Source organism: Pecten maximus, chromosome 2 (genome assembly GCF_902652985.1).
Source record: "Pecten maximus chromosome 2, xPecMax1.1, whole genome shotgun sequence".
Lineage (NCBI taxonomy): Eukaryota > Metazoa > Mollusca > Bivalvia > Pectinida > Pectinidae > Pecten > Pecten maximus.
Window position 1 is genome coordinate 32,646,428 of NC_047016.1, and position 23,142 is coordinate 32,669,569.

General features: G+C 36.2%; 1 protein-coding gene across 2 annotated transcripts; it reads left to right on the forward strand.

Moving 5' to 3' along the window:
- Positions 1-13,379: 13,379 nt before the first annotated feature.
- LOC117321823 (delta(14)-sterol reductase LBR-like) lies at positions 13,380-20,589 on the forward strand. Of its 2 annotated transcripts, none has more exons than XM_033876407.1 (8): positions 13,380-13,486; positions 16,060-16,305; positions 16,847-17,039; positions 18,262-18,456; positions 18,741-19,124; positions 19,389-19,469; positions 19,673-19,798; positions 20,211-20,589. In XM_033876407.1, exons 2-8 carry the CDS (start codon positions 16,144-16,146, stop codon positions 20,369-20,371), a joined length of 1,302 nt encoding a protein of 433 aa, XP_033732298.1. In that variant the 5' UTR covers positions 13,380-13,486; positions 16,060-16,143; the 3' UTR covers positions 20,372-20,589. The 2 variants fall into 2 exon arrangements, with proteins under 2 accessions (XP_033732298.1, XP_033732299.1); XM_033876408.1 differs by lacking the exon at positions 13,380-13,486 and adding an exon at positions 14,819-15,069.
- The last annotated feature ends 2,553 nt before the right edge of the window (positions 20,590-23,142 follow it).

Sequence of the window (23,142 nt, forward strand, 5' to 3'; positions counted from 1 at the left end):
TTGTTGGTGTCCCCTAGACACCCGTCTTCATATGTCTCTGGTTGTTGGTGTCCCCTAGACACCCGTCTACATATGTCTCTGGTTGTTTGTATCTCCCAGACACATGTCCTCATGTCTCTGGTTGTTAGTTTCTCCATAGACACCCGTCTACATATGTCTCTGGTTGTTTGTATCTCCCAGACACCCGTCTTCATATGTCTCTGGTTGTTGGTGTCTCCCAGACACATGTCCTCATGTCTCTGGTTGTTAGTTTCTCCATAGACACCCGTCTACATATGTCTCTGGTTGTTTGTATCTCCCAGACACCCGTCTTCATATGTCTCTGGTTGTTTGTATCTCCCAGACACCCGTCTTCATATGTCTCTGGTTGTTAGTTTCTCCATAGACACCCGTCTTCATATGTCTCTGGTTGTTTGTATCTCCCAGACACCCGTCTTCATATGTCTCTGGTTGTTGGTGTCCCCTAGACACCCGTCTTCATATGTCTCTGGTTGTTTGTATCTCCCAGACACCCGTCTACATATGTCTCTGGTTGTTGGTATCTCCCAGACACCCGTAAAAGTCCATTTCCTTGTAAAAGTGGTAGTATGGTCAAGTACGTGAAAGTGCTGAGTTACCGAATCACGTTCATGAAAATGTGCGTTCAAGTACCTTCAAAGATTGCGTTCATTTGTAGTTAATTATGAACATTAAAAAAATCACCACGCACGGTTTTCCCAAGGGTTTTACAAGTTATTTGGAAGTTAAGCTAAGGTTATCTTAGTTTAAACATATTTTTATTGCTTCAAATATAAGCATGAGTATTGGGCACAAGTTCATCTACGTTAGAGCACCTTAAAATACGTTGAATTACGCTTAGTAGGTAATTTCTGGGTACGTCAAACGACTTGTGACCTTTGCTTTACAAAACTCTTATTACATTTCAAGTGTTGGATATGTCACGGTATGCCTGTTTAAATGTATGTTTATACCTTTTATATCGAGAAACTAATAAAAATAGTTCTTATACTTATAAAACACATAAAAAAAAAACCTTATGCTGTCTTAGGGTTTAATTTTCGTTTGTTGAATCATGTAGATGAAGGGAAGCTACTCGAATACAAAATGTACGGGACAGATTAATCTACGAGAGCGTACTTTTTGTTTTCCACAAACTATATTAGTAAAGAGAAGAAGAAAAGAAGAAGAAGAAATGGCATGGAAATGCTTATATGGTACTCGTGTTTCTAAAGAAAATCAGAAGCTAATTAATCATCGAATAACGAGATGATTATAATTTAAAATAGTGTATCTATCTTGAAAATAAAGGAATACCTTCAGTATTTTTATCTTGAGAAGGTTTTGTATACCGTATCACTAGATCGCTGTTAAGTTAAAACAGAAGTTTTAGATAAACATATCGATAAAGTTTCAATGAACTTGAAATAAGAATAGCCATTGTTTGGTATAAGTTCGTCACACGGGGAAATATAAGTTATCTAGTAAAATGCGAAGATTACTTAGTTAGAATAGAAAGAAAAAGGTCATATCAAATGAATTTATATAAAATCAATTTTTGATAGTAAAAGTAGGGTTTTATAGAATTTTCAAGAAACTTGTTTTGATAAAACGTGGCTAAAATCTACGATTAGACTGCAAGACCAATACATAAACAGGTGGCTTATAATGAAGAGAATGTATCTCGTGGTCAATTTATAATATATTATAATTTGCAATGTTTTAAAAGTACATGTATTTAATTGAACTTGTGAGAAAGACCAAAAAAAAGTAATTTCGAACTTAAATTTGAAATTTCCAACGGAGAAAAGACGCCGAAGAGGTATTCATCGTCAAAAAAGGAAGTGTTACGCTTGAATAAGTTAAACTTATTATTAATGATTTATTAATGGGGCATATCTGTATTACAACAACTAATAATTTATTGCACATGATACCCCTGATTTTTTCTATACCGCAATCGTACACTTTGATCTATCAGAGTTACTTCCCCTCCATTAACTCTGTGTAGAGAGTTGCGCCTATCAACTCTATTAAGTGTATTATATATGTATTGGTAAATTTTATTACAACGGCTTTATTTATCCAATATTCAGATACTCCTTCTGGAGCTATTTAATCTTTCATACAAGTACTATTCCTAGATTTCAAAAAAAAGGAGTTGTAATGTATACACGTCCATGTACATGTACACATATAAGTTAAATCTGTCAGTCATGTTCCAACCACAGGGCCTCGGTTTCGGGATTTTTGAGTAACATATGACATCAGTTAACAACCACAACACTATAAATTAAGTATTCATATACATTCTAAAACCTTATAAAAAATCGGGGTTATCGATGTATAAAACCCCGATTTTTTATAAGGTTTTAGAATGTATACGAATACTTAATTTATAGTGTTGTGGTTGTTTACTGATGTCATATGTTACTCAAAAACCCGAAACCGAGCCCCTGTGGTTCCAACATCTACTTTGAAGCATGATCTCGTTTCATGGCTTATGCAATAAGTTTGACTAAGTGAATGAAAAAAATCTTGATCTAAATCTGATAACTTTATTAGTGTCGCACACTAAATACATACTGACATACACAACATGTACACAATATGATATTGTTGAGATGATATCTTTTTCACATCAGATAACTTTTTGACTTGAACTACTACTAATGCAACTTACTATTATTCTTAATTCACATAAAGTGTCAATAATACCAAATAAGAAACGTCACACACACAATCTAATTAAAATTAGACTTATGTCCGCTCCTCTACGATACACTGAAAAACGACTTTATTGCAGTGTATCGTAGAGGCACGGAAATTATAAGTCTAATTTTAAGTATACACATGCTTCGGGAAAATACGTAAAATATGACGGAAAGGCCCGAGTGGTTTTCCAATTGAAAGCCCATTGATGTACCTGAAGATGTTAATAACCAAAGATATATCATTGGTAGAAAATATAATGAACAGGTTTAGTCTTCGTTGCATGAATAAAAATAAATCTTGCAACTTTTAAGACAACAAGAATAATACAATCATAAAATTGTGGCCGAGTGGTTAAGGTGTCCCGACACTTTATCACTAGCCCTCCACCACTGGGTTGCGAGTTCGAAACCTACGTGGGGCAGTTGCCAGGTACTGACCGTAGGCCGGTGGTTTTTCTCCAGGTACTCCGGCTTTCCTCCACCTCCAAAACCTGGCACGTCCTTAAATGACCCTGGCTGTTAATAGGACGTTAAACAAAAACAAACCAAACTAACAAAACTAATCAGACGTAAAATCATAACAATGACAAAACTAATCAAGCGTAAAATCATAACACTGACAAAACTAATCAAGCGTAAAATCACAACACTGACAAAATTAACCAGGCGTAAAATCATAACACTGACAAAATTAACCAGGCGTAAAATCATAACACTGACAAAATTAACCATGCGTAAAATCATAACACTGACAAACTAATCAGGCCTGAAATTATAACGCTGGCAAAGCTAATCAGGCGTTAAGTTATAACGCTGGCAAAGCTAATCAGGCGTTAAATTATAACGCTGACAAAACTAATCAGGCGTTAAATTATAACGCTGACAAAACTAATCAGGCGTAAAATCATAACACTGACAAAATTAACCAGGCGTAAAACCATAACACTGACAAAACTACTCAAACGTAAAATCACAACACTGACAAAACTAACCAGGCGTGAAATCATAACATTGGCAAAACTAATGAGGCGTAAAATCATAACACTGATTCATTTTAATTTACTTGCTTCAAAATGCAAAATATACGAAACAAATATTGAAAGTTAAATGATAATGTAATGTACATGTATAAACCATTTAAAAGGTAATGATGAGTATAGGAATTGACGTATGTATGCATTTAAATGCTATGTTAAATGCATCGACATTAAATCATCAAAATGCCCCGTATATCATCTAACATACATATCCAATCAAATTCTAATACCAAATTTAGGTATGTTCTGAGCAGGTTAGAGCAGTCAATATTGAATTTGAGGACGTTAACAACAAATTACTAATTCTTTACTTTCACTGTGTTTTGAAAAACAATGCACGTAACTTGCAATAAAAAAATAAATGGTGAAACTTGACTGGATACGTATTTCGAAGAGAAAAAAAATCCGTATTTAGTAACATTCTGGAGATTTGAATTCATAATAGAAAACCGCCTCTGTAAAATTGTAACTTTCAACGATTTAAATTTCTACAAAGACATCAATTTTGCATTTGAATGCATTTATCCTCTGACGAGGTCTGAAGTCTGTAGTGATTTGCTGGTACATTGAAATAAAACCTTTGTTTTCCCTATCAAAATAGACTCTATATACATTGGTACAGTCTCTGAAGCGAAATTAGCTGCAGTTTCATTAGATAAATAATTAAAAATAAAAAACACTAAATAATAGTCATGTACACGAGATCAATCGGCAATTGCATCTAAATAATAAAATTGTATCCTTGGCAAACTCCTTATTCTCGTTTCTTTCTTTTCCTCCTAGACGGAATATTTGTGTTTCTTTTGTTTTGAAACGTCGATAATAAGATCATGTTCCTTAGTTGGTATCTCGCTAATCTCACGAACACGGGACCGCCAACTCCCCGCTATGTCGTCTTGCGCCGGAAGTGCATGATCGTCATCATGGGACGCTGAAGAGGGAGCGTCATCCTTAACAGCTTCTCTAGATCCTGTTCCTAACAACGGCCTGTGTTCAACTTCATGCATTTCCATAGCTTCCTGTTTCCCAGGACCTTGTTTGCATTTCTTCTCTACTTCTATGTCTGCAAAAGGCCAAGTTTGGACGTATCGCTCAACAAGACTGCCGAAACATCCCTGGAAATGCAAGTTATTGGTGTCGACGGTGGGATCTGCTGCACTTTTGAACAAAACATTCCTAAACACCCAAGGTAAGAATCCGCCGGCCAGGGTAGCAAGAGTCTGATTGCTGCTATTAACTTCGTACATATCCCCAAAAGTGATGACCACCAACAGGACAAATAGCAAGAAGCCGATTATAACGAGAAAACCGGATATCGCGCCACACAGATTACTAAGCAACGGACCAGGACTTCCGCAACAAGGCATTTTCGAGGTTTCGAAGAAAAACTTCTGTGTGATATATGGCGTGTCTTTTTTGTCCAGGAACAAGATAAGTCGTTTTATCTTCCACTTTAAGCTGTCATTCTTCACTACAATTACTGGCCGGTTGATGTACTCTAATTTAGAATCAGACATCGGATTTGGAATTGAACCCGGGGCCATGGGCGTCTCTGATTCTAACTGGAATGCTGTATTCTCTTGCTGATCTTCAGATTGCCAGGACACCTTTTTAACCTCATCTTCAGATTTTGCCATAACGGTAGAAAGCATGGTTTTGTTAAATACTAAATATTTTTCGGACACACTTCCAAAACAATCTTTCCCGTAAAGAAAAAGCATGAACACGAGAGATACGTACTGCATTGTGTATGCTGAGTTCAATATGATACCGATTACAGTATAGACCACAACCTCTACGAAGAATGTGATGCATTCTGTAACAAGAAATATGGTCGAGTACATTGTGATAAGGCACACCAAGAGGATGCTGATTTGGACACTTCGTCTACGCAACGACTGATGTCCTGGAATATCAAATATTTCTTTCGATGTCAGGAATTCAATCTCAAAAAAGTCAATGAAATGCCTGGCAAATGCGGACCGTGGTTGTTCACCTTGCGACTTCTTTGAAGGAAGAAAATTCATGAAAAGGTGAATAATAAATCGAACTGTTAGATTGATCGTCGGGAAGAGGGATACCAGTAAAACGCAGACAACAAATGGCACCGTTATCATCCAGTAGACAGGAGCTAGAATCAAAGCTAAAATTCCGCATTTTTCGCATGGCTTCATCAGAACCATTGTACTCCATCCTATAGCTCGCATCGGCGAACGGTCGCGCATATCTCTGAAGCATTTCTTTAAAACAAACACGAAGTTGTCGGTAATTGTGTCCTTGAGGAGACCTATCAGAACTATATCCACGATGATAAGTCCGTAACACACAAGGAAGACGACATGGAGAGGGTTTAACATCAGAGTAAAACTTCCACGGAATCCCAAGGTTAGCCCGCGACTGATTGCGGCCTTCTGGTATAACGTATGATTTTTCTGTTCAAACAACAGATAGACGACAACACGAATGATCCAGGGGCATACAATCATCACCAGTATGACGAGGTCCATACACATTTGAAGACATTTGTACCAAGATAGGTTGCACTTGTGTGTCAAAAAAGGACCAAATATATTGCTTCTACAACACTTGGTAAGAGATGTCCTTCTACTGATTTTGCATCTTAGTATGGTGTCGTAAAGTGTTTTGGCTATCCCTACAGGCACGTAATTTTCAGGAATAAGTCGACCACGCTGTACAAGAAAATGTATTGTTCTGATTGGGAACTCGTATGTTTTGTCTTGCTCAATATGGCCAACTAATTCTCTGAGGTTTGGCGATTCTTTCAATGCAGAGCTAGGAATGACATTTGTCGCATTACTGGGCGGATGTTGCGTCTTCATTATCCGTAAGTTGAAGGCCGTGGCAAGTGTGTGCTGATAATGAATGAACCCCCGCGAAGCTCGGTATAAATGGGATGGAATCACAAGAGGCAGATACATGATAACGAAGAAGTTCAACAGAACAACGCAAGTGAGTAAAAAGGTTATCCAGAAGTCTCGAGTCATCTCAGAACAGGAGACATTGCCTTTCTCATCCCTGTGACAACAAACATAGTAGATCCTGGCTCCGCTTGGGGTGTCACGCAAACGTCTATTACACAGCTCCTCTTTTGGATTCCATGTAGAGTCGCTAGAACTAGCCATTTTGAAATCGTTGAATACAAATGACTCAGCGAGTTTTGAGAGCATCGTTTGATTGGTAATGCATCCGGGAATTGACTCTGCGATTTCTACTTTCAGATTCGACACGCCGTATGCAAGCGTTGTGAGGGACAGTATCATGAATTCCTCCCTAAGCCACAGAAGACCTCGTCCCTTTTTGCTTCGTATACGCATCCACGTGAACGGATCAAAGATGTCGCCGTCGGTAGCATTCCAAGCAGTTTTATTTGACAATGAGAGATGTATAGCAATTAAATTCGTCCCTTGATCCAAATTCAGACGGAGTGCATCGAGTGCATCCGGGTCAGTTGTAGAAAGCATACACTGCGTCGATGAATTCGCTGAAGTAATTTTGTTCGGTGAACCACCGATTCCAAGTTCTTGTCCCACAGATATATGGATGACCAAAAACGATACAAGTATGAACAACATACTGATGTATCTATCTTGTAGCTATGTCTCACGTTATATAACACAGCACTGGGCAGCTTGGTATGGCAGAACTCAACACGTCAGAGGGTTGAATTAAAATGGTGTTCAAACAATCATTAGTCTCCTTACGTAGAGCGATTTAAATGAATTCAAAGGCATTGAGCTTTCCTGTTACTAAATACAACATAATGGTCCTTTCTTCAAGGCCGCGTAACGGTAGCACATTGTATGGTACCGGGTTTCACATATGCAGTGGTACATTTAACTGTATAGCGTGCACTACTGCTTTGTTCGTTCACAGATTGATATTTACATGTATAATTTCAACAGTACTCCTGTACAAGTCCTTGAAGGGAATAATAACCTCTTTAGCTCAGTCAAAACATCTGTAATTTCTATACATGTTAACAAGAAAATGCACATTTGTTATCTGTAGTTGTGAATAAAAAGTCATATCTTCTAGTAACTACCGTTGTCTTAAACAATGTATGAAACGTGGACAAGAAAGTAGCAAGCTTAATTATGTTAAAGATTATACTAATTTTTGTATGAATGCTTAACATATATGTAGTTAACTATATACTTGAAATATTGATATCGTGTTTTACATATTTAATACTTATCTCCTAATGTGCATTATGTAATTGTGAATTATCGCTAGTAAAACATACCAAACCAAACTTGTTAATACCTAGTTAAGCTGACGAACATAACCCGTCGAAATAATCGTTTAAGCTTTAATACTTCAGTAAACACAAACAAAGACTATAACGGGAATTTATGGGGGACACCGAAAAACTTCGGCGGACATGATTGACAACCAGCTGTGACCTTGTGTTATTTCAACACACGGGTATGTATGCAGATATCACTGGCGATCTGCAAACATGAGTGTAATAAGCCTGTCAACTTATCACCAAATTACACAAATATGCAATCATCGTTTGTGTTTAATCAAAGTATTTATATGGAATAGAAGGATTTGAAAATATGATAATAATTCCTATTGCTGAATTGTGCTATTTCGTCTTTCATCTTAAAAATCTTTTAAATATGATTGAATTGTTCATTTCCTGTTAAGCTTATCAAATCGTCTATTTAAGTCTGGAATAGAATTCCTTGAAATGTGATAACCCGCCTTCCGTATTGTACAAACAAGTTGGGTGTTTGACAGCGGTATTTTATTGTTCCATTATATTGACCCTGTCTATATTCAAACATCTAGTGTCTAGTCTATGTCATTTTCGTCACTCACCACCACAGCACTAACGTAGCTAATACAGGTAATATTAGGAGTGCCTCAATTTTTAAGTATGCATATTGTTAAAGTTTATTGAGAAGGCGATTGATATTGATTAACAACAGCCTATGTTCTTTTTCAATTGTACCAGTATATAAACGTGCATATGTAAAAAAAAAAAAAAAAAAAACAAGACATATATATGCGACCATTATCTTTTATCACATACATCTTCATACACTTTTATATCATTCGATTTTTTGTTTGTTAAATAATTAAATATCCCGTATTGGGCCCTACCACATGGCGAAATTTCAGCCGGATGTAGCAGAGTGAATGTCGATCGTGAAGTGCAGTTACGTGTACAAATACTGTATAAAACTACAGTTATAGTCTTTTTCATTTCTTATATAATCTAGAACGTATGTACAGTAGGCCTAGTGTCGTTACGTAATATAATCAGGTAAATCTAACAAAACAAATATCCGACCAATTATATTTGGAATTGGACAGGTCATTTTGATCCACTTCTCCAAACCTAACCCTCTGTAAACCGAACAAATACCCATGTCCCATGCATGTTCGGTTTACTTAGTAGAGGTTCCACTGTATATGTAAGTATACATCGTCTGTTTTATTGCAAGTTGCTGTTCTCTATTGCTTGTATTCGAGTAATCCTTTTTGGTGTAGATCTTCAATAGGCTATGTGGGTATACAAACTGAACAGAAACAACAGTAATATGCAAAAACTTACTCAGAAGCGGGCTGTGGAGACGCCATTTTTGTGTTACTGAGTCTACGCATGTGACGTAGTTCCTACCCCTGTATCAAGTTTAAGTTCTTTATTACTAAGCCTTTCGGCTCATCCGTAGATATGTGAATATTCATATTATAACAAAATCATTGATCACTTCCGCACCACAGAGCATGCATATTGTCCATCATAAGACAGACAATTAAGAAGCATTTTTTATTTTGGATTTAGCATTAATAAGTATATGCTTAATAGAATTGCATCGTACAGTTGTTTCGTCCATCTACGACTCGCCATAGATGCTAGAGAACAAACACGCAGACTTTCTATGAAAAGAATATCAATAATATGGAATTCGAAACAAGTAATGAAAAAAAAACATTGAGAAAAATTGTGAAATTTGAGCTTAGTTGTCCAAATGTGGCTTCCTTTGCTATGAAAACTGTTTCTCCTTTTTTCATCTAGATAGACTATCAATAACGTTGATCCTCGCTATCGAAAAGTTACATATCGTAAACCGTATGTGTCTATTCAAACACTTGCAAGCTATTAATGGCGATCGACTTTGGACACGTTCTATTGGAAACTATTATCTAAAAATCGTATATCTCTATTTACACTGTATAGGTCCAAGACCCTAGTTCTGTATGCAACACTGCCATTCTGGGGGGCACTGGTACTACCTCCCGTTCACGTATTTAGTAATAGTATGTACAGAGTACATTTTATATAGGTGCAGTTTATACAAAATTTTCACTGGAGAATGTTCATGTCACATATGCAAATAATACTGCCATTTTTGCATAAAATACTTTATTTAGGTTTTCCAATTGCATTCTATTTGTTTGATAAATATTTCTTATTGCTATAAATACCATGGAGTGTCTTTTTCAAAAATGATTCTTTTTCATTGGCTAGGAAATGTTTTATAGATCAAGCTACCAAAGCAATGTTCTTGTTAAAATCAAGGATTCGTAATTTGAATTTGCCAATCGACTGTCAGATCAAACTATTTGACCAGACAATTTTACCTATATTGCTATATGGCTGTAAATTTCGGGTTCTGAGAACTGTTTTATTATTGAAAAAAGTACACAAGGAGTTTCCCTCATATTACCATTAACGTTAAAAGGAATGCGCCATTATTTATATGTAATATGGCGAATTAGGATGTTCCCTGGCTGTTTACGGTTTCGGCTAATGAGTGGTAATAGAGACATGTTACCTTCCCTATGTACAATACCTTATTGGCTGACCATATCATTGATATATATTCCCATCATGCTATTCTAGAAATTCTGAAAACCTGTATTCGCTACTATGGTATAATAGTATGAACTTGCAAAATTATCTGCTGATGATGCACCTAGCCGCTACTTCGGTTAGGCAATAGCGACATGGAGCTCTGCAGACTACTGTTGACAGTGTCGTCAGGTGGATTCCAACCGTCATCGGCCGTTTTGACCCTATTTTTACGACGTCCTCTGGTTGGCGGGACAGCAGTAGTGATCACTCACTGCTCGCTGTTGTTTGGTCCCCAGTTAGGCTCATTTCGACTTCACCATAATAAACATGATGCCCTCTCTGCCTTCTCTGCTATGGTCTTGATATATGTCTTTATGCGCCCGTCAGTCCTACTTTCTGAAACAGCTTCCAAGTTGATTGTACAGGGAACCCTCTGGCACCAATCTCTACCGGGAACAGCCATGTGCTACATTCCTTCTGCCTGCACTGCTCTACAAGCTCTTGGTATTTGGCAGCTTTCGTTGATGTGCCTCCTTACATCTTTCTTCCCGTGGTACAGTCAGCTCTACCAAGATGACCTTTTGGCGCTGCTGCGACCATATCACAATGTCTAGACTAAGTGAGGTATGCGCAACATCAGGACAGACAAGACGTTTGTTGAGGTCTGCTCTCATTTCCCAGGATGGTGCTTGGTAGAGAATATTCATGGGACAGGCTGAAACAGTCGAGTGGCCCTTTTCTCTAACTCTTACAAACTGAATTTGTGTGTGTGTTTCCGTCTCTGTGTTGCTGTCCTCTTCAGTCGCCGCTATTTCTCCAAGATGTCTACTGAGACAGCCAGAACCTGTTCATGTCGCCATCTATATCTCCTTTGCTGGAGAGCCACTCTACAGCCAGATAGGATGTGTGCCAATGTTCCTCTGCCACCACACAGGGTACTCGCTGGATCTTCCAATAGGCCCCATCTACACAAGTTACTTGGTGATGGTAAGGTGGCATACACAGACCTGAGTACAGGATACCATAACAGGTTCGATCTTCCACAGGTCAGTCCGTGTGATCTTGCGCTCTGGAAGATTCCAAGATTTCCTCCTCTGATCTGACTACTGTCAGAATTCTGTCCCTACTGTCTTTGCCTTCTGCTTTGCAAGCAATATGCTTGAGATATCGGAAGACAACTCGTCCCAGATGTGCTGTAGAGCGCAAACTTGCCATTATTTGCTCATATTATACTCGTATATATATTGTATTCGATCATCTTTAACAACAGTTCTTAGATGATGTATATATTAGCTACTCTTGAATCTGAAAACCATTTGAAACTGTTTTTCCGAAAAAAAGCAGTCAGAAGTGTCAAATGTAATTCCGCTTCTGAACATTTATATAGGCACTGTCTAATAATTTTGTTAACAAAATAACATTTTTGAAACCAAAACATAACAGTAAAAGATCGCGGTCTTGAAGACGATATCTCCAAATCTGCACTGATCACAACAAAAACAATTTGTTTTAGGCACATGAAGTTCGAGTCTTTTCTTTAGATGGAAGATTAGTATATTGTCACGCTTAACTTATTCAAAATTATTGTGTGAAATCCATTCTTACAATAGCATATTAAAAATGATTGTGATGTATTAAATTGTTGTTTTGTTTCAATCTGCATATAATAGCTACTATTGCTTTATTTTATTAAACTTAATTGATCACACCAAAAACACTTATTCATCTCCCTTTACTAAGTGGTACAATCAAGATATTTTGCTGATATTTGACATGCATTAGATCTGTATCCTTCTTATCAATTAAAAGATGGACTGCTGTACAGGATGAATGATCAAATTTTATAAACTAATATAGATAACAACGGGTGATGAAATCACAAATATAAATATTAACATTTTATTTTCAAAACGAATGAAATATTCACAATGTCATTGGAAAATTAAATAAAAACTAACAGAGACGTACAAACTGGCCACTGGTCGATTACTAACCCTAGTGATAAAAGAAACGGTTAATTAGTTATATGTGTACTAGTGCTAGTGATTACAGAAACAGTTGTCATAGTTAGTATAGCTCTAGTGTGGAGGATGGTCTACCATTTGTAATTGATCTGACTCAAAGGGTTCGCCCTGTGTAAACTTTTCACTTTTCACATTTCAAACTTAAGTTCCACTAGTGGGATTCCGCTCTAACTTGTTTGAAATGATTCTTAGATGGTCTTAACCAAGTGTTGTTATTTCTCTGTGCTGTCTGAAATTCTAGATGGCTGCAGTGGCTGTCATTTTGAAAAACACATTTCGAACTTCTCATACATGACAACCTCTGAAACATCAAATGAGGAAGATATCCATCATTCCACATTAAAATTGAGGGAGAAAGTGCGTGAAAAAAAAATCGCGACATTTTTCGTTGCATTTAGGGGATGTTCCACCAGAGACATATATACAGTATATATGTCTCTGGTTCCACATGAGCTTGCGCAGGTTTAACTTACTTCAGGCTGTTCATAAGTACATTTTGATATTAAAATTTGAAAACAATGGTTAATTTTAAAGATTAATGATAAAAAATAAAAACAAATTATTGATTCTTTAAAAATGATTTAAGAAATTTCATAGTGAGGAACTGTAGTTAGTGAATTTTGTTCTGAAATATTTCTAAATTTCTCAAATAAAAATTACACAGTAATTCATTAATTTTGTGAGTATTACTGCTAGTCTTATTGTGGCATAAAACAAACTTCTTAAAAGTTTTTTTTCTTACCCAAATTGAAATTCGGACTTTTGTGGCAGTTTACGACTTTTTATTAGTTTTGTCCAATTGAAGATGGCGGCAGTACAAACGTCGGTACTGACAGCGAAACTCTGATAGCTACGATTAAGAAAAGCATTATTAGCTTTCATGTGAGTAAATCTTGTTGACAGATATGACCAGTGTTTGTTCTTGCAATGATGTATCCTAGTTGTTATAACAAAAGTAACTGACCGTGTCAAATAAAGCCACTTAGACACAGTTGATTATATGTAACAGTTGAGTTAGTTCCGAATTTTTTGACGATCAGAACCTTTCGCCAGTTTCGGACTAAGTACTGATGAGCACACACGTCGGCACGCACGGTGACCGACTCGGGACATAATCAGTCCATGGTCAAAGTATCTAAAATTTCCGGGGTTTTATGAGGGGTGATTGCTCAAATCTGGGCTAAATTTAACCCCGTTTCGAGAAATGTATCAAATCGGGATTTAGGGGAAATTTTAATGATTTACCGGGCACTTCCCGCGTAATCCGGGATTGTTGACACCTATGACTAATCAAGTCCCACTAGTCCAAATTTTCAGACGATCTTACTACGTACAAGCAGAGCCCTATATACTATTTAGGATACTATATAGGTCTCTGGTACAAGGCAGCTTTAAAGGCGATATTAACATCAGAATTACCCTTCGGATTAAAGTTCCAGCTGGTGGTTTCAACTCAAACAAGTTTGCCTTAAATGATTCTGACAAGATTCTGACAAAGTCTAACTTATTATTTTTGGGTTGCATAATAAATGGAATACATGGTCAGTATCTGAGAAAGAAAGCCAATTTTTGGCTCTGGGAAAGAAAGCCAAAAGTGGCTAGCCAAGGCTCGTCAGTTTTGTCTTTCTTTATATTACTCTTGCAAAAATACAGCTTACATTTTCAGACAGAGACAATGTATTGATTATATTCCACAATAGTATTAGGGTTAGCCCCAGTTTTCTCAGGCCCTGACACCATGTCTGGAGACTGGTGTAGGCATGGTGTCAGGGCCAGAGGAAACTCGGGCTATACACTAAGTTCTAGATCTGTTAAAGTCGGATGATTTATAGTAATTATAGTACTGTATAATAATGTCACCAGTTAATTAAGTCCCATGGACATCTAGTTGTTCATTTATACAGTATAAAAAGTGTACCATCAATTCAGATAACTCATGATTATGAGTTTTGTAGGGAAAATGGTTGTTGTAGTATATCAATTTAATCATACATGACCTTATATAAATTCTGCAGCAGCATGCAATTTGTAGCTGCAGAATTTCAATTCACAAACACAAAGCATAACTTTTGAGAGTTTAATTGATGGCTCAATATTTAATGAATAGGGCTTAAGTTCATTGTGATTTTTATATGGACATATTAATAACACAACAGATATACCGCCAGTGTAAAGTCCTGACAGTAGGGTGCCAAGGGAAGACAACTCTAGTTTATGGACGAGCGGTTTCATTGTTACACATCTGTATGCTTATTATTCCATCAGGTATTCTTTGTCAGACAACCACAGCCGAAAGTATTTGTGTTTGAGATATTATTGGAGATAAAGGGAGTTGTTTCCTCTTCATAATAATAGTATACGTATAGAACAGACACACTAGTATTCGGTGGAATTCATTTAAAATCCACACTGAGGCCGCCAAGTGTGTATGAGACATTTGTACGGTCCTACAGGTACAAACACAGGTAATTACAGACACTGCAGGCTAGGTACAGAAACAGATAACGTTGTGGTGTACAATTTGTATCCTGGGTATATACCTTGCTTGTGTGATAGTGTTTATGTTTCAGAAGATAATACAGACAGGACTGAAAATAGAATCTATATACAATTCTTAAATATTTTACACAATGTACTACATGTATATGTTATAACTATAGGAGACTCCATATCTCCTGCATTGTATATAGGTCATTTAGACATTATTGATCCTTGTGTTTTCAACTGCATGCATGGTTGCTTATTGATATACCGGGTACCAACAATTTATCAATCTGTTTATGTTACACGTCAAAGCTAAACAGCAGTGTCACAAAAATCTCAATTCAATAAGGAGATATTCCAATGAGACATATATATAGATCTACAAGTTAATCATATGATGCATTTTAGAAAAGTTGTACAAAAGTTTCTACTTGTTTCTTATAGAAATCGTATACTCCTCAATTTATCATTGTCACAATAGGTTTGGGTTTTACCAGCTGAACAGTGTGAAATACTTGTGGTTATTTTAAAATTGACAATATAAGCCTTACAAAACCAGCTAGGAACTGCAATCCCAGCAGAAATTATAAGCGATCTTGTGATTCTTCAATTCTGGTTTCCCCGATGCACTTTTTTAGGCAATGTGATCATGATTTCATATTGGCCAGGGGTATATAACCATTTGGGTTGTATATGTACAACTTGAAAGATATTTTGATGCTGAAAATAATTTTGGAAAAACAGTTAGCATTCTTAAAGGTACAGAACAGCACGACCATTTAATTAACAAATGTTTGGATGAATAAAATGATATTTTCCCTTGTGATTTTGATCTACTAAAATCATTTATGTTTTTATGTATTTCTTGAATACACATGTATTCATAATAAATGATTACTTCAATTTTAAGAAATGTTTAAACATTCAACTGAGAAAAAATTAAGACATGTCTTTCTAATTATCTTCACCAGATCTGCTGATTTCCAATATTGTGAATTTAAGTTAATGCTGTCCTAGCTACTGAAGACCATCCCGACAACCACCATATAGTAGTCATGCAGAGGCGTCCACTTCATCCCCATAAAGGGGATCAGAACCGTGAGCAAAATACAGAAGATGAAAAGGAGTATTATCAGTATGGAGGTGCTATGGGGGCTCTCTTCACCAGTGTATGTTTCATAGGACTGACATATATAGTGGTGGAAAAGATTCAGTCTGTAAGTTGTCTTTATACCATTATAATTATAATTTGTAAACTTATCAAGGTAGTTACCTGAACCTGAATTAGGAGACAACATGCATGTCATATGTGATCTTTTTTATTGTCATCCTAGGGAAGGTCACGTAGGACAGGTTTGGCTGTATACTCAAATAAAACCCGGTGTAGTATGGTATTTTGACCCCCATGGTAAATTGACCCCGGGGTCAAAATACCATTATGGTAAAATGACCCCCGGGGTCATTTCACCATAATGGTATTTTGACCCCGGGGTCATTTCACCATGATTCAAAATACCATGCTACACCGGAATATTTAAACTGACAGTCAATCTGGGATGTATAAATCTAATACAGAAAAACTCAGTTTTGAAGCTACATTTTTCTTATAGAGAATGAAAAAAAATCTAAAAGTCAAAAAAATACCTTTTCAGTGGTTCCTTAAACTTTATCTTAATATTTGAAAAATTAAGCAGCATTTTCCGGAACTAGTATTTCTCAATCACAACAGTAATCGTGTCCTCGAATTGAATGCTGTAGGGTAAATGGGAGATGCTGAGAGTTCCCGAGTTCCCGAGCCATGTCGGGGGATGGCTGGATTTTAGGGCAGCCGCTATGTTCCTGGGCTGGCTGGGGGCCCAGTGTATTCTCTATCTCCTCCCCATAGGTGGACCTATAGAGCTAGGGTCACCCACCAAGGACAACGGTCGCAGACTGTCTTACAGACTCAACGGTGAGAGAAGTCAACATTTTGATGCGTCTTCCTTTAAACAATACCAAGTAGTGTTAAGGTGTACCTTTACAGAAAACAATCACTGCATTCTATGATAAATTTATTGTGCACTTGCTGTAATCAGGCTGATCCAAAAACAAAATGGTTTGTCATTTTTGATTTTTACTGTAAAAAGCTTGTTTTTGCTATTAATAGATTTGAAAGGCTTACCAGGTAATAGATTTCCCACATATTTTATACATAGCTTATCTTAAGTTTCTAGTTGTTCGTCGGCTATCAACTTTTTCATTTAAACAATTTTTCAAAACCCAAGATGCCCAGAGATCAAATATTGGGCCTGTAACATGTTGGGATGAAGGGGGTATTAAGTTTGTTCTAATGAATAGCTTTGACCTACTCAAAAGTTTACAGAGGTCAAATGTGCTCAAAATTTTAAATGACCTTTCAATAAGAAAAGGCTCTCAGAGATTTGATATTGGGACTTTGGCATGCTTTGGTGAACTGCTATAAAAATGTGTTCAAATTGACATCGAAGGTCATAGGGTTCACTTGAGCAAAAAATCTTTAAACCACCTTTTCTCAACAACCAAGAGTTACAGAAACCTAATATTAGGCCCGTAGCTTGCTGGGATAAAGGGTTACCAAGTTTGTTAAAAGAATAACCTTTAAAAACATTCAAAATCATAGGTCAAATATGATAAAATTAAATGACTAATTAAAAACTACTAGGCCAAAAGACTTGATATTATACCTGTTGCATACTTAGTTAAAGTGCTACCAATTTTTTCATTTGAATGACCTTGACCCTAATTCAAGGCCACAGGGGTCACTTAAAATAAGCACAGAGACCTGATATTTGGCCTGTAGCATGCTGGGGTGATGGGATACAAAATTTGTTTAAATGAAAGAGCTTAACCTATATCCAAGGTCACAGTCTTTGAATGACTTCTCAATAACCAAGAGGCCAAGAGACCTGGGCCTGTAGCATGCTGGGGTGAAGGGCTACCAAGTTTTTTTGGTTTTTTGTTTTGGCCAAATGAATGACCTTGGCCTACTTTAAAGGCAATAGGAGTCAAACATACAAAAATCTTTAAGTGATGACTTCTTCTCAATACTCTTATACTTGAATAATGTTGTAGTCAGCTGAGAAAGTTGCATATGAAGCAGATGAGCGAACAGACAATTGGGGCTTCTAATAATGCATATTATATTTCTTCCTCAGGATTTTTTGTGTTTATGGTGAATACAATATGTCTGCTGGCTGCGACCTACGCTGGAGTTCCTGTTACCATGCTAACATCAAAGGCGCTACAGTTGTTGACTGCTGGCCTTGTGACCTTCTTTCTTCTTAGCATTGTCTTATACGCCAAAGGCATGACACTGAGGCCCCGTGACCGCAGCCCATGTGGTCAAACAAGTCAGTTCTTAATTACTAATATAAGCCACTGTCTTTAGATATACATTTTGTAAGCTATGAAAAGTTAAAATAAGGAAAATCAGTCTTATTGTCTATGAATTAAGATAATGTTAATAACTTCATTTTTCAGTGAAGTTAGCTTTTTGAAATATGATGTTAGTTTGTCTTCCATATGATTGTTCCTTAAATCCTTGCTGTGAAAGATAAAAAGTACACTCCAGTCATTGCCAATAGCTCAGTTTAAAGAATGATGTTTATTTCATTTTATTTATTTTTTCTTTCAGAGAGTGCCTATTACAATTGGTTTATTGGTGTAGAACTACATCCACGATTTGGATTTCTCGACCTAAAGCTTGTTCTCTTCCGTAGTGTTGTCATTGGTTGGATGATTTTTAATTGGGTGAATGTTATGGACGCGTATGAGACTGGTCACCTCACACCATCCCTAATACTTGTCAGTAGTCTACAGTTGGTGTATGTGCTGGACACATTCTGGTTCGAGACCGGAATGTTGGTGTCACGAGAAATTATACATGAGGCATTAGGTTTCAACCACCTCAGCCTTTGTCTGATGATTCCATTTACATTCTGTGTCCAGACCCGTTACTTGGTAACAACAGGCTTTACTCTCCCCTGGTACTGCCTCGTCCCCATCTTGGTTTTGAACCGTGAGTCATATTTCACATTTTCATCAATATAATTTCCTTGAATGGTTAGTCAAATTTTATATTGCTACTTCAGAGTCGTTATAGGTTGGGGACGAGAGTCTAACTTAAAAGTTACTCTTCACCATCACTGACTAGAATGCGAAGAAAAAAAAAAAATCCATTGCATTCTTTTTATCTTCAATTTACTATTAGTTTTAGATTTCTACTAAGTATACATTTTCTGACATTTAAACACTACTGAGTTTATCCACATCTACTTTTCAGTAACTGGATATTGGATTCTAAGGGGAAGTAACTCTGAGAAAAACAATTTCAGACGAAATCCAAAAGATCCTGCCTTTGCAAGTAAGCTTTCATGTAGTTGTAAAAAAATGAAAGTATCTTTAAACATCATATCTTTTATAAAATAGAAATAACCAGAAATTTCTTTGAATCCAGTTAAAATACCACATTTCTAAAACAAGTAAATTCTTATACATTTGATCGACAGACATTGGAACCTTTGACGTTATATTTACTTGTATCTAGTGTGACGCTGTTTATTACAGAGTACGAAACCCTGCCTACCCGGGTAAAGGGTAAAAACCTCCTGGTGTCTGGGTGGTGGGGGATGAGCAGACACCCTAACTACTTTGGAGATATCCTCATTAACTTCACCTTTGCCTTACCAACAGGTAATTAATGTGTACCATAAGGGTCTCTTACTTACTGTATTATACCTGTAAAATATAATTGATGCATTAAATTGCTTTCAGAATAATACCCCTCTACACTCAGATTTGCAAACTATATATTTGTGGTTTTAATGTTGTAAATATACTTTTTTCTATCTTGATATCTCATTTCTAATTTTAGTATGGTATAATCTATACTGAACAATTCCATAAATCATCAAGTTTAGGCCAGTTTGACATAACACATGTTAAAGATACAATAAATTCTGTTAACCAATGAAATACTGTTTCAACCTCTATTTGATAATCTCCTTCATTTTAAATATCAACCTTAATTTTTTCATCATTTCTTTTGGTAGTATCCAAGTCAATGGTATTCCTTTCAAAATTTCATACTTTCATCCATTTTCAGGATTTGGTCATTTCCTGCCTTACCTAAACCCAGTACTTTTGGTTTTGCTGTTGATAGACCGCGAGCGAATGGACGGAGAAGATTGTAGGCAACGATACGGAGATGTGTGGGACAAATATTGTGAAAAAGTCAAGTACCGAATTATCCCCTATGTCTACTGAAGGACCAGACTAGAACTCTGACAAAATCATCCTTAATGTAATACTGTAATATAATTAACAACTTCTGTAACAAACGATTAAAATATCATGTCTTATTGATCAATCCAATGTGCTGCCTAACTTGTGTGCCATTATTTTAAGACAATCATCACATTTATTATTTTTTTACTGACAATTTTGATATCTTTATTCAATTTTAAATAAAAGATGAACTGTAACATGTTTTCTTTTTGTTTTCCTTTGAAAATTTTGCGAAAGAAACACATCACACATAAAGGGGATATGGAAATAATTAACCGATTGTCATGAAAATTGACGTTTGATCCTTGTGCCATCATTTGCTTTGTTGCAAAACAATACAATATTTTTCCAAGTTAATTTTCCTATCATGTTCGGAAAAAAACATTTAATTATTCAGAACAGTGATATTTCAAAATAAGGATGAAAAAAAAGTTACCATTCTCTGTAAATGTTTAGTAGTTGCATAGAGAATCCTATTTTACAAGTAGTTGAGAAACTTTACTACAAGTAAGAATTGTAGTTTTATGACATTTTTGTTTCACCAAAATAGGGTAATTTTAACATTTTTTGCAGAAAAAAAATTGTCTTGAACAAAAAACCATATAACATTTCTTGCAGCAATAGATTTTGATAAGTACATTTTGTATCAGATTATGGAAATTCATAGTCATCTGACTTTAACAGACCCTAGTGTATGTACAGTATTAAATAGATGTACTACAGTATACAAACTCAGTAGCAGTATAGTGGTACTGACAAAATGTAAATGAAGAGTATTGGTCAGAGCCATCTCGGAATCATTTCAGAAAAGTTTGAGCTGAAACCAACAGGTGGAACTTGAGAGAAGTTTTTCAAATGGCAGCTATCTTGATTTTGGGCCGAACTGAAAAATAGCAACACTTTACCATAACAATCTCGGGATCATTTCAGGACAATTAGAGCTGGATATTACTACCAGAACTTGTGAAGAGGTTTCAAACATTTTTGTGTAGCCTGCAACTGATGAAGAAAAGGTGCTCTTAGGCATTGCTTTTCCAACAGCTGTGTCAATTAACAGCGTTAATGTTTTGTGTTTAGCTCTGTTTCTGACAAAGCTACAACAACCAAACCTCATTTCATTTTGGACTCGAGACGGCCGAATATTTGCAAAAAAATCACAAGAAGACAGGAAATTCATGATTGTGTCATTGAAAGACATAGGTGAACTTCTACCCGGCTATGAATACGTCCCACACCGTCCAAATTAGTGGATGCTGTCTTGTAACCAACTAACAATTGCTACTTTATTCAATTGAAATATGCATGGTGTTTATAAAACTAAATAATTATGCTATTTTAGCTGTTACACGTACAATGTATAACTATATTCCCATGTTTGAAGTGTGAGCGAATGTACACGTGAACACTTTTGAAGTCATGTTATTTTACAAAACCATACACGTGGTTAGACTACAAATGCTTCTTTCGGGCCTGAGTGACCCCTCGATGACCCTGTAATTTCGCATGATAGAAATGTCGAGGGGTGTCTTGCTCTCTCTCACTCGCTCTCGTGGACCTACACACTATTCATATATGGAGCCGTCTAATAGTTTGCTCCCCTACGTATAACTTGTAGTAGACTCTCCTATTCTATTTGCATATGAGTTGAACGATTCGACACACGCTCGCTGATCACCAGTCTCTTCAACACTAATAATTCTAAATGATAAGTTACAATCATATTCTTTGGTTCAATAGTACACTATATGATGCTATATCGACTACGTTCATGAAAAGAACATTATCATTTGTAATTTCAAAAAAAACATTCCTCATAAACAATGTTTGACGTTCCTATACAGATGTACTTTTATAAACTTTATTGTGCTAAATCTATCACTGCTCAAGTCACTGGAATTTCACGAGGAAGGAGAGATACATTGTACAGTTTATCTAAGTGTACAATTATTATATGTTTTTTTTTTGTTTTTTTTTTTTGTATTTAATTTTACGAACAAAGAATATTCCTCGTAATTTTAAGTCCTTCAATAATCAACTGTAATGAATTCAATCTACAACACGGACAGTGTAAGTGTACATTACCTACATTAGCTAGATGCTAGGTGTGTAGATACCTTTTTATAAATTTATACATTATGTTGTAATAAATTTATCCCTGTTCAAGTCACTCGAACTTCACGAGGAAGGAGAGATACACTGTACAGTTTATTCAAGTGTACAATTATTATATGCATTTTTGTTTGATATTTTTTCTACATCTTGCCTTATATGTTATCTTCTGGATATACATGTACGTGTTTCTGCTTATCTCTTGTGCAAATATTTACTGCGAGGTATGTTGGTATTATTATAATTATAAGCAGTGAGTCGTGTTAGCTTTGAATATATGTGTATAATATGTGTGTGTGGCAAAGACTGTTTTCTTTTCTATAGTAAGCATGAAAAATTTGTAGAGCGCGTGCATGTGAAATTTGTAGGGCGCGTGCGCAATGACGGAGCTGATTTAGTGGTGTGTGCGCAGTGAGGTGTGTTTGCAACTTGCCTGTGTGTATGTGTGTGGCAAATACGATGTATTCATATAGTATGCATGTGGGTTCCAGCGTACTTGTGTACTAAGTGTGTAGATATGTACTGATGAGTGTATGTACCATTTAACATTATTCTTGTTCTCTTTATCTCTTGAAAATATCAGTGTTCATTTATTTTTATTATCGTAAGCATCTCCGATCTTCACTTTCTCTCGATCAATT